This window comes from Salmo salar, chromosome 01 (assembly GCF_965601325.2).
Source record: "Salmo salar chromosome 01, fSalSal1, whole genome shotgun sequence".
NCBI lineage: Eukaryota > Metazoa > Chordata > Actinopteri > Salmoniformes > Salmonidae > Salmo > Salmo salar.
Genome location: NC_138291.1, coordinates 81,441,905 through 81,454,605, shown reverse-complemented (window position 1 = coordinate 81,454,605; position 12,701 = coordinate 81,441,905). Strand labels below are relative to the sequence as shown.

Genomic DNA, 12,701 nt, shown 5'->3' with positions numbered 1-12,701 from the left:
AGACAAGCAGTCCTCATCATGCATCAAGTCTACAACCTACTGGCAAATCCTTTTCAACCCTTGTCACATGAAGAGAAATTCTAGTGAAAATGTATCAGTGCTCATCGGCCATAAACATTACACAACAAGTTGGAAATCGCAAATTCAGAAATGAGTGCTAAGGCGCCACTGCAGCCCCGGGTTCGATCCCAGGCTGTGTCACAGCCGGCTGTGACCGGGAGACGCATGAGGTGGCGCACAATTTGCTCAGTGTTTCGCCCGGGTTAGGGGAGGTTTTGGCCGGCCAGGATGTCCTTGTCTCATCGTGCTCTAGCAAGCTGACTTCAGTCATCAGGTCGACAGTGTTTCCTCTAACACATTGGTGCAGCTGGCTTCCGGGTTTAGCGAGCAGTGTGTCAAGAAGCAGTGTGGCTTGGCTCACGACCTTCGTCGAGTCCGTAGGAGAGTTGCAGCGATGAGACAAGATCGTAACTACCAATTGGATATCACGAAAAAGAGGGTAATGCCAGTTTGAATACTTTGGCCATGCTGTCAATCCAGCATTTCTGACGCGTTCAAAACAACTAAAAACTTGGAACTGGGAAATCTAAGACTTCAGTGAGTTCAAGACAACTGGGAAAAAACTATGTCAGACTGGGAAAATACGGAAAAAAATGTTGAATGGTCATCCAACTCAGAATTCAGGGTTGGGATTTTGGCCCACAAGAAGGACCTCCGTGCCACCTTCCACAACAAGCTGAGTCCAAAAATGTATTGTATGCTGCTGCATAAATTATGTAATATGCCAGGGAGATATGTATAGTGTAGCCAAGAAAGTAATATTAAGTGAATGTTGTGTAGTAAGCTGTTAGTAACACATGTGCCTCACCCTAATCATTTGGTTCCTTTCCTCCCTCATAACTTAGCCTACTGTTCTGACATGATGGTGCACATGTAGCCTATAGCCTGTTTTAGAGAAATGTAATAATTTAATATTGTAAGAGCTTTCATTGTCTGCTTTTATGCCACCTTTATTTATCCTAATTTCTGACTTGTTGTACAGGGAGAACGGCCCATGTTCTGAATTCTGTCGCTGTACATTTCAAAAGTGCTGAACACATAGTTATATTGACTACGACTGCTCAATAATGTCTTAATCGAAATTACGGATTGCCTCTTATCCGCTTGTTGTTCCCTTATGCCATAGTTTGTACATCTCAATTGTCAGTAGAAACCACATTTGTTTAAGCAAGTCAGCCATATCAGCTATGTTTTTTTTAAAAAAGGTAGTAAATGAGGCTGAATGAACTGTTTCGCTGCCAGACAAGGCTCTGCTGATAGCCAGGTGTAGCAGTGGTAAGGTGTTGGGACTGCTGTTTGGACTCTGCTGTTGGGACAGCTTTATGTAGGCCCTAACAGTTTGTGTGCACCGTTTATCACCATTATAGTGCAATTAATGTATTGTTTAGTGTTGTGTTGTGATGTGTAGGCTTTGCTGGCCTGCATAAAACAATATATTTTTTGTTTGCCCCACCAAGATTTACATGCTAATATCGCCACTGAGTACAGTACCTGTGCAGTCTGGGGCCGAGCCGGTCCAAGTGCCATTGGTGGTGCAGTGGCGAGTGGTGAGGCCTGAAGTCTTATATCCTTCCCAGCAAGCATATGCCACGGAGCTTGAAAACAGTATTCCATCACTGAAGACAATCTTCCCGTAGGCAGGCGTACCTGGATTCCCACAGGAAACCGCTGAAAAAACATCAATAGGTAAACATAAAAAAATATTGGGAAAATACTTTGAGATAAATTTAAGGTAAATAAACCCTACATTAATTGTTATCATTAACGCTTTAGAACCCATAGCGGTCGTCAACTGCCTTTCCTTAAATTACTATAGCGGTCGCGAACGGCCTTGTTTTTCTAACAATAATATCAGTGTCAATATCGCAAAATTAACTTGCAAACAACCTGTTGTTGTATTCATGCGGCTGTTGTCATCAACCAGAAACCAGAAACAGGGTATGCTGTCATTTGACTTTTGGGGTGTTGCTATAGTTCACCAAGTGCAAACAGTATCTATATAATATGTATGAAATGCTTGATAATATATGTGATGTAAACAGAGAGCAAAAGGAGTGGCTAATAAATCTGCCTGCACATCTGACTGGCTGACTTATGTGACTAAACTCAACAAAAATAAAAAAAAATGTATTATGAAGCCAAGATCAATGATATAAAGAATGATGGATAAAAACTTTGGAGTACTTTAAATGAAATTATGGGCAGAAACACAAATTCAACTGAACCTTTCATCGAATCAGATGGCTTATTCATCACAAAACCATTTGATGTTGCCAATTATTTTAATGATTACTTAATTGGCAAAGTGGGAAAACATAGGCAGGAAATGCCAACAATGAACAGTGAGTCATCGTATTCATGCATAAAAAAAAGAATGAAAGAAAAGCATTTTGTAAAGTTAGTGTGGGAGAGGTGGAAAAATTATTGTTATCGATCAATAATGACAAACCTCCTGGCATTGACAACTTAGATGGAAAGCTACTGAGGATGGTAGCTGACTCACTCCTATCTGTCATATATTTAATCTGAGCCTAGAGGAAAGTCTTTGTCCTCAGGCCTGGAGGGAATCCAAAGTAATTCCACTACCCAAGAGTGATAAAGCGGCCTTTACTGGTTCTAACAGCAGACCTATAAGCTTATTGCCAGCTCTTAGCAAACTGTTGGAAACTATTGTGTTTGACCAAATACAATGCTATTTCTCTGTAAACAAATTATCAAAAGACTTTCAGCATGCTTATAGAGAAGGGCACTCAAACATGTACTGCACTGACACAAATGGCTGATGATTGGTTGAAAGAAATTGAAGATTGTGGGAGCTGTACTGATTTCAGTGCAGCCTTTGATATTATTGACCATAACCTTTTGTTGAAAAAACATATGTGTTATGGCTTTTCAACCTCTGCAATATCGTGGATTCAGCGCTATCTATCTAATATAACTCAAAGGGTTCTCTATAATGGAAGCTTCTCTACTGTCAAACATGTAAACTGTGGTGTACCGCAGGGCAACTCTCTAGGCCCTCTTGGCTTTTCAATATTTTTAAACAAGGCATGCGTGTCCATGTATGGTGATGATTCACCATACATGGACACGCATGCCTTGTTTAAAAATATATAAATATATATAACCTTAACCCTAACCCTATACGCATCAGCAACCACAGCTAATGACGTCACTGAAACCCTAAACAAAGAGTTGCAGTCTGTTTTGGAATGGGTGGCCAGTAATAAAATGGTCCTGAACATCTCTAAAACGAAGGGCATTGTATTTGGTACAAATCATTCCCTAAATTCTAGAATGAATCTGAATCTGGTAATCTGGTAATGAATGGTGTGGCTGTTGAAGAAGTTGAGGAGACTAAATTACTTGACGTTACCTTAGATTGTAAACTGTCATGGTCAAAACATATAGATTCACTGGTTGTAAAGATGGGGAGATAAATAAATAATAAATAATAAAGATAGCATTTTTGACACCAAACTCCAAAAAGCAAGTTCTGCAGGCTCTAGTTTTGTCTAATCTTGATTATTGTCCAATCGTGTGGTCCAGTGCTGCAAGGAAAGACTTAGTTAAGCTGCAGCTGGCCCAGAAAAGAGTGGCACGTCTTGCTCTTCATTGTAATCAGTGGGCTGATATAAATACTATGCCTGCCAGTCTCTCTTGGCTAAGAGTAGAGGAGAGACTGACTGCATCACTTCTTTTTATAAGAAACATTAATGTGCTGAAAATCCCAAATTGTTTACATAGTCATCTTACACACAGCTCTGACACACACACTTAGCCCACCAGACATGCCACCAGGGGTATTTTCACAGTCCCCAAATCCAGAACAAATTCAAGAAAGCATACAGTATTATATAGAGCCATTATTGCATGGAACTCCATTCAATCTCATAGTGCTAAAAATAAACAGCAAACCTGGTTTCAAAAAACAGATAAAGCAACACCTCAAGGCACAACGCCTCTCCCGTATTTGACCTAGAAAGTTTGCGTCTATGCATTGATATGTAGGCTACGTGTGCCTTTAAAAAATGTTTTTATGTAGTTCTGTTCTTGAGCTGTTCTTGTCTATTAATGTTCTCTATTATGTCATGTTTCATGTTTTGTGTGGACCCCAGGAAGAGTAGCTGCTGCTTTTGCAACAGCTAATGGGGATCCTGATAAAATACCAAATACCAAAAAGCTTGCACTGCAGTGCATACAATGTGATGAGTAGTTGACTCAAAGTGAGAAAAAGGCAATAGTTGAACAGTTTTGAACAAATTAATTTATTCCTAAATTAAGGAGAAGCAAAAGAGAGAGACGGGGAGAGCTAGCTACAGTACCCCATAATGACGAAGCAAAAACAGTTTTTTAGACATTTTGGAAAATGTATAAAAAAAAAACTTAAATATCACATTTACGTAAGTATTCAGACCCTTTACTCAGTACATTGTTGAAGCACCTTTGGCATCGATTACCGTTTCTAGTCTTCTTGGGTGTGACGCAACAAGCTTGGCACACCTGTATTTGGGGAGTTTCTCCCATTCTTCTCTGCAGATCTTCTCAAGCTCTGTCAGGTTGGATGGGGAGCATCGCTCAGGTCGAGAGAGATGTACGATCGGGTTGAAGTCCAGACTCTGACTGGGCCACTCAAGGACATTTAGAGACTTGTCCCGAAGCCACTCCTGCATTGTCTGGGCTGTGTGCTTAGGGTCGTTGTCCTGTTTGAAGGTGAACCCTCGGCACAGTCTAAGGTCCTGTGCGCTCTGGAACAGGTTTTCATCAAGGATCTCTCTGTACTTTGCTCCATTCATCTTTCCTTCGATCCTGACTAGTCTTCCAGTCCCTGCCGCTGAAAAACATCCCCACAGCATGATGCTGCCACCACCATGTTTCACCGTAGGGATGGTGCCAGGTTTCTTCCAGACATTCAGGTTTCTTCCAGATATTCAGGACAAGGAGTTCAATCTTGGTGTCATCAGACCAGAACATCTTGTTTCTCATGGTCCGAGAGTCCTTTAGGTGCCTTTTGGCAAACTCCAAGCGGGCTGTCATGTGCCTTTTACTGAGGAGTGACTTCCGTCTGGCCACTCTAGCATAAAGGCTTGATTGGTGGAGTGCTGCAGAGATGGTTTTCCTTCTGGAAGGTTCTACCAACTCCACAGAGGAACCCTGACCAAGGCCCTTCTCCCCCAATTGCTCAGTTTGGCCGGGCGCCAGCTCTAGAAAGAGTCTTGGTGGTTCTAAACTTCTTCCATTTAAGAATGATGGAGGCCACTGTGTTCTTGGGGACCTTCAATGCTGCAGGCATTTTTTGGTACCCTTCCCCAGATCTGTGCCCTGACACAATAATGTCTCGGATCTATACGGACAATTCCTTCAACCTCATGGCTTGGTTTTTGCTCTGACATGCACTGTTAACTGTGGGACCTTATATAGACAGGTGTGTGCCTTTCAAATGAATGTCCAATCAGTTTAATTTACCACAGGTGATCAATGGAAACAGGATGTACCTGAGCTCAATTTTGAGTCTCACAGCAAAGGGTCTGAATACTTATATACATAAGGTATCTGGGGTTTTTTAAATCTAAAAACCTGTTTTAGCTTTGTCATTATGGGGTATTGTGTGTAGATTGATTAGGGAAAATGTTATTTAATCAATTTTAGAATAAGGCTGTAACGTAACAATATGTGGAAAAAGTCAAGGGGTCTGAATACTTTCCGAATGCACTGTATATTTCTTAGTATATTTTTTCACTTTCACTTACTTAGCTAGTGTCAAATGCAGTTATGTGATGTGTATGGTTGAGAAAAGGAAATAGAGAGAAAGGAAAAGAGAGACAGAGAGAGAGGGAGAGAGATTATTTTCTTGACCACTATTGTATCCTATTTGTCTGGGCTTGTCTGGTCTCCCTCTGTTACTCTATTTCTCTAGCTCGATGAAAGCGAGGGAAGTGATGTGGAGAGTCAGGGCTAAGCAGCAAAAGGCAGGGAGGAAGAGAAGTTAGAGATGATTAGAGGGATAGAGATGTGGAGGGTGAAGTGGAGCGAGAGGAGATTGGAGGGAGAGAGGAGAGTGGAGGGAGAGGAACATAGAGAGGGAGAGGAGGAGGAAAAGGGAGGGAAGGAGGGAGAGGAAGAAGCAGGGAGAGGAAGAAGCAGGGGGAGAGGAGGAGGAAGAGGTAGGGGAAGAGGGAGAGCACACATGAGAGGGGAGCCTACGTTTCCATTGTCTGCCCTAGGTCCCACCATTCACCCTTGTGGCAGGGGTTTTGGAGTTGTATTTAAAACGTGGTAGGAACTTATATCAGTGCCAGAGCTTGTAATGGATTACAACAATAAAATGGGCAGGGTTGACCACCTTGACCAACTAAGGAACTATTGCAATGTTGGAGGCACAGGCATAAAATGGTGGGAGTATGTGTTTTGGGGAATGCTCAGCATTGTCATCATAAATGCGTACATTGTGTCGGGGACGCTGCAAAGGTCGCTTCTCAGAAACTGCAGGCACTGGTTCCTGAAGGCATTCAAAATGCAGCTTGTGCATTCACTTTGTGATATGGCTACAATGACAGGAAGAGGGAAGCCAAGAGTGTGGCATCAGGGTGTGTGGACTCACAATTTGAAAGCAGGTGAAGTTTGAAGGGCGCAAGAGAGGGTGTGTGGTGCGCATCCGGGGTGGACGCAGGCCAAAGAGTGGAAGATGTGTGGAAACCTTCTTTGGGTGCGCTACGTGTTTTGTGCCACATTCCAGGATGGGGCCGTGCTTCCAGAAGTTCCATGACATATTCCAGGCTAAATGCAAACACTAAAGTGGCCATGTGAAATATGAATTTGTCCTACAAATCTTTTAGGGAAATTGTGTACTTTTAAAAATTGTCTCTGAACAGTCTATTTATCTGTCTCTATCTAATACTTGTTGCATTCACTGAATTGTTGTCAAAGTAGGCTACTAGTTCTACATTGTAACAGGCAAGGAGGTACTAAATCTTATTGAGAGAGGTTATCTACATTTTTAAATGGTCTCTGAATAATTGTTTGAACTTTTACATTGTTACAGAAGTAAGAATAGTTTAAAATCAAATAGCCTACTTTGTGTGGGTTTTGAAATACTTTCTGAACATTGTCCTCTGGTCACATTTTGGATAAATGTGTACATTTTTTATATGTAATTTTTTTTAAAGTATGATATGTTATACTTGGTACATTTAGAGCGAGTAATTTAGTAAAATTTACTACAATTTAAATACGCTAGGTTTTTTTGGTGTGTTGAGTGTTAATAATTTTTTGATTGTCAGTGTCTTTACACAATGGAAGACAAAATTAATGTTATTCCTATTGACATATTTTACCCCCTTTTTTCTCCCTAATGTTCGATTTTGTCTCATCGCTGTCTCATGCAACTCCCCATGTGTCCTCCGAAACATGACCCACCTAACCGCGCTCCTTAACACCCGCCGGCTTAACCCGGAAGCCAGCCGCACCAACGGGTCAGAGGAAACACCATTCAACCTGCCGACCCGCACACGGCCCGCCACAAGGAGTCGCTAGAGAGCGATGAGCCAAGTGAAGCCCCACCGGCCAAACCCTCCCCTAACCCGGACGACGCTGGGCCAATTGTGCGCTGTCCTATGGGACTCGCGGCCACGGAATGCAATGCAGTGCCTTAGACCGCTGCGCCACTCGGGAGGCCTATGTGGTGTCATATTAACTTTTTAAGGTATAGGGGGCAGTATTTTCATTTTCGGATGAAAAGCGTGCCCAGAGTAAACTGCCTAATACTCGAGCCCAGAGTCAAATATTTGCATATTATTAGTAGATTCGGATAGAAAACACTCTGAAGTTTCTCAAACTGTTTGAATGACGTCTGTGAGTATAACAGAACTCATATGGCAGGCAAAAACCTGAGAAAAATCCAACCAGGAAGTGGGAAATCTGAGAATTGTAGTTCTTCTTTTGAATCCCTATCAAAATTACAGTGTCTGTGGGGTCACGTTGCACTTCCTAAGGCTTCCATTGGCTGTCAACAGCCTTTAGAAACATGTTTCATCCTTCTCCTGTTACTGGGCAGAAAATAGGAGCTCAGTCAATGAGTGGACTGCCTGGGACCAGTGAGTTGTTTACTGCGTGGGCACGTTTGGCGCACCGCTCCTTCTTTTTCCTCTGTAATGAATACGCTATTGTCCGGCTGGAATATTATCGACGTTTTATAATAGAAAGACCCTAAGGATTGATTGTAAACAACGTTTGACATCTTTCTACGAATGGTAATGGAACTATTTGACTTTTCGTGTCTGGATTTACGCTCCCGCGTTATGCCTTTGGATAGTGATCTGAACGCACAAACAAAACGGAGGTATTTGGACATAAATATGGAGTATTTCGAACAAAAATAACATTTCTTGTGGAAGTAGGAGTCCTGGGAGTGCATTCTGACGAAGATCAGCAAAGGTAAGATAATATTTATAATATTAATTCTGAGTTTAGTTGACCCCAGAACTTGGCGGGTATCTGTATAGCTTGCTTTGATGGCTGAGCTATGTACTCAGAATATTGAAAAATGTGCTTTCTCCGTAAAGCTATTGTAAAATCTGACACAGCAGTTGCATTAAGGAGAAGTAGATCTATAATTCTTTCAATAACTGTTGTTGTCACGTCCTGACCAGCAGGTGGAGTAGGTGTATAAGTTTTGGTCAGGGCGTGGCAGAAGAAGTTGTGTTTTCTATGTTCTGTCTAGGTTGGGTGTTTCTATGTAGAGTTAATTGGGGTGGACTTCCAATTGAAGGCAGCTGTGTGGTGTTGCCTTTGATTGGAAGTCCTATATTAGTTGGGTGTTTTTTTTCTGTGTGTTTGTGGAGAATTGTTTGTGAGCACTGCGTTATTGAGCCTGCTACACTGGTGTGAGTCGTGAGTACTGTTTATTGTTTTGTTTTTGTTCTGTGGATGCTTCACATTTTTTCCTTAAAAGAATGAGTATCTATATACCCGCTGCATTTTGGTCTTCCCTGCAACACCACGACGAATTTCGTGACAGTTGTAAATTTAATCAACGTTTATGATGAGTATTTTTGTAAATTGATGTGCTCATTCACCGGAGGTTTTGGTGGGAATACATTTTCTGAACATCATGCGCCAATGTAAAATGGGGTTTTTGGATATAAATATGAACTTTATCGAGCAAAACATACATGAAGTCCTATGAGTGCCATCTGATGCTTGGAAAATGGCTGTGGTTTTTCTTGTGAAGTTTATGTCCTAACATAATCTAATTGTATGCTTTCGCCGTAAAGCCTTTTTGAAATCGGACAATGTGGTTAGATTAACGAGATATTTCTCTTTAAAATGGTGTAAAATAGTTGACTGTTTGGGAAAATTCAATTATGAGATTTTTGCTGTTTTGTATTTCGCGCCATGCTATTTCACTGGCTGTTGATAGTGTGTACCACTTAGTCCCACCTAGCCCATAGAAGTTAAAGAAGAGGTTGTGCTCTTTATAACTAAGTTAACTTGTATTTCTCATTTTTGTTTTTGAGCTACATCTTTGTTTTTGAGCAAATTCATCTACTCCCATAATAAGTCCAATCGTTCTTCAGTACAATATATTCTACAGGTGCTGACAAACCCGATCAACTTAATTGTAATCTAACAGAAACAAGACATTAAAATGAAATACTTATTGATTTGATCCAATTAGTTAAAGCTTTTTAATGAAATGTATCAGCCTTTGTCAATGACTTGGAGTGGCATTTTAGAAGTTAGACAATAAATTAAATGGGCTCCTCACTCTCAAAGGCTGCATTTACACAGGCAGCCCAATTCTGATATTTTTTCCACTAATTGGTCTTTTGACCAATCACATCAGATCTTTTCACATCAAATCTTTTTAAAGGCTGATCTAATTGGTCAAAAGATCAATTACTGCAAAGAAAATCAGAATTGGGCTGCCTGTGTACACACAGTGATAGATATCGTCTTTAAAAACCAATTACATTAATTGGGAACAACAAGTCCATCCCATAAATAATGAGGCATTGGGGACATATGACAACAAATAACCACACGACTCACATGAATAGAGCTTTCAGAGCTTTCACTCACACAGCCTGCTTAAATACTCTCAATAGCGCTTAAGCAGTTTCATCTTTGTTTACAGAAGGGGAGAACCAGCAGCATGGGAATCTTCCGAGGGCATTAATCATAGAGGGATCAGTCAAAGCATGACATACGTTGTGAGGAAATATGCTCTCCACTTTCCCCCATGTTAAAGTGAATGGCAAATGTACACAAATGCTGATCTCAAAATGCAATGAATGCTTTTGATTACAGCAGGAATATCCGGGGCTTATGCTACAGTGCAAGCTTTGAGTATTTATGACTCAATTAGGGTTGATTGAGCGAATACTCATTAGCTCAAGTCATAGAAAAGCCAATAGCTGAGCATTTAAGAGCAGTGAACTCTGGTAATCATTCATCTTGATAAGAATGTTTAGCATTATCTCTGTGTAGACATAATATCACTTCAAGGCTGCAACAGGATACTCAGCAGGTTAAAGGAAGCAAATACCCATGTACAGCTTCCCATAAGAATGTAACCACTTTATATAGAGAATAAGTGGATCAATAAGGAGTTAATGAAGTCCCTAGGGGAGACTGCTGTGGCCATATGTATTTACCAACCGTTAGGGAATAGGTTAGGTAGTTTAAATAGCACACTACAGCTCACTACCCCTTCCACACTCCATTCCTCCAGGGGGCAGCAGCAACCTTGTCCAGGTGCTGAGCCTTGTTGATAAGCACATCAGGTGCTGCCAATTAGGTGGTTGTCAAAGTCATTATTTCCCAAGTGACAGCAGTGTTGTGGTCCCCCTGTGCATGAGAATTTGTATTTAGTACCTGGGCACAGCATTATTGTGTCACAGAAATAGTGTGCCGCCATCCACTTTGCATCACCCAAGCAGTGATCCGTCTCAACTCCCTTATAGCAACCGTTAAACCCTCGTCAATTATGAATGACCTCTAAATAATGCAGCGTTATTGATCTCCTGTAAGCAATCTGCGGGCTTATCTCACTTTGTACTTTGTACTGTTGCCGTGAAGACTGAATAACTATGATTAATAATACATATAGAAATGCACAAAAACTGACCTAATGATGAAAATAAAAACGATGAATGAAGGAATGAAGGACGGAAAGAAAGGTGGAAGGAGACGGAGTAATCCACCAGGGCTTCTTTAAAAGATATAGTGTTCTCTGACAGATGTATCAGAGAGGAATTCCTTCAGCTTGGATGAAAGGTAAATACCCTTTGAAGGTTGTGCCATGCTGATTTCAGATAGTAGACAATCCATTAACCACTCAGGCTTACATGGGCAAAACAAATATCTGTATTACATTAATTATGTTTAGGGTTAGGAGCTAAATGGCATAGTCAAACACGCCTAGTAATAATTTATCTTTATCTAAACGATACATTAACTACTAGGTAATGCAAAATAATAAATGCTAACGTCAACCAACACTTAGCATAGGGGATCCGACCCCATCTAACACACAACACTGATGATAACTGGGTTAAAATAAGAAACAGACAACAGAGCAACTAAGAGCTGAAGAATACATAACAACCTCAACACCAAAACATACATAGGAATGAGAAACAACGTAACCTGAAAACAAGGAACCCATAATTACCCACAATCTTAAGGTACGCTACGATATGCGTTATGTTGAGCATACATAATAATGACGGTCATAATTCATTTGATTTTTACTAATTCTTTGTATTTGATTGTTGGATTACAGAGATATAAAGCTCAATCAATGTTGTTCGCCGATGAGACACAGTTTAAGACGATCTTCATTTAAGATTTATTTAGAAATATAGATCAATTCTATTTAAATTCCAGTAAATTCAGGGAGTACATTGAAATTGCAATTCCAATTATCTTCAAAACTTTTCAATGAGGAACATTTGGAATTTGAATTTGAATAAAGTTTACTTTATGAATTGACCCCAACCCTGATCAGCTTAGATATTCAGTACACCCACATTTGCATGCCTTTGTACATAATTTATTTTATACTTCATATGAATGTGCCAATAAGCATCCCTCCTGGCTTCACTCAAGGTTCCCTCTTCATTTTTCAACCGATGAATTAAACAGTGTCAGAAATAACCCTGGGTTCTCCTCTTTTGAATTCCTCCCAAAATGGCTGAGCATTAAGGTAATTGCCGACTATAATAGGTGCTGGATGGAGCAATCCTTTCTGAAAATGTGCATTAAAGCAATGCATTATCGTACACTACATTACCGGTGGCGGGTTGCCTGTGTAGGACTTCTAACCCTTGCATACATCAACGAGTCCTAAATTCAGACAAGTGAGTATGAAAATGTAGCATTTATAGCAACCAGTAAATCTGTCAAATAGCCGGTTTAACTGTTATTATAATATATCATGCTTGAGTAGTTCTACTGTTATCCTAATTATGAAAAAATCCCTGCATTGCACAGACATGCAATGTTCTCGTCATTGATTTTCCATTAAAATAGAAATGCATTGGGAAAACAATTATTTGTGCAATGCCATACAATCTAAAATATTTCCTTTTGCAATAGAACTGATCATTAAAACAGTCCGACAAGGCGAACCATGACAC

The 12,701-nt window shown here is 40.5% G+C and overlaps 1 protein-coding gene across 1 annotated transcript in view; it reads right to left on the bottom strand.

The window, feature by feature from the left end:
- LOC106612532 (CUB and sushi domain-containing protein 1) overlaps positions 1–12,701 on the bottom strand; it is a 200,871-nt gene that overhangs the window by 15,282 nt on the left and 172,888 nt on the right. Inside the window, exon 48 of the mRNA XM_014213739.3 lies at positions 1,552–1,728. Coding sequence (XP_014069214.3) covers positions 1,552–1,728 — 177 coding nt within the window. The remainder of the gene's footprint in view (positions 1–1,551; positions 1,729–12,701) is intronic.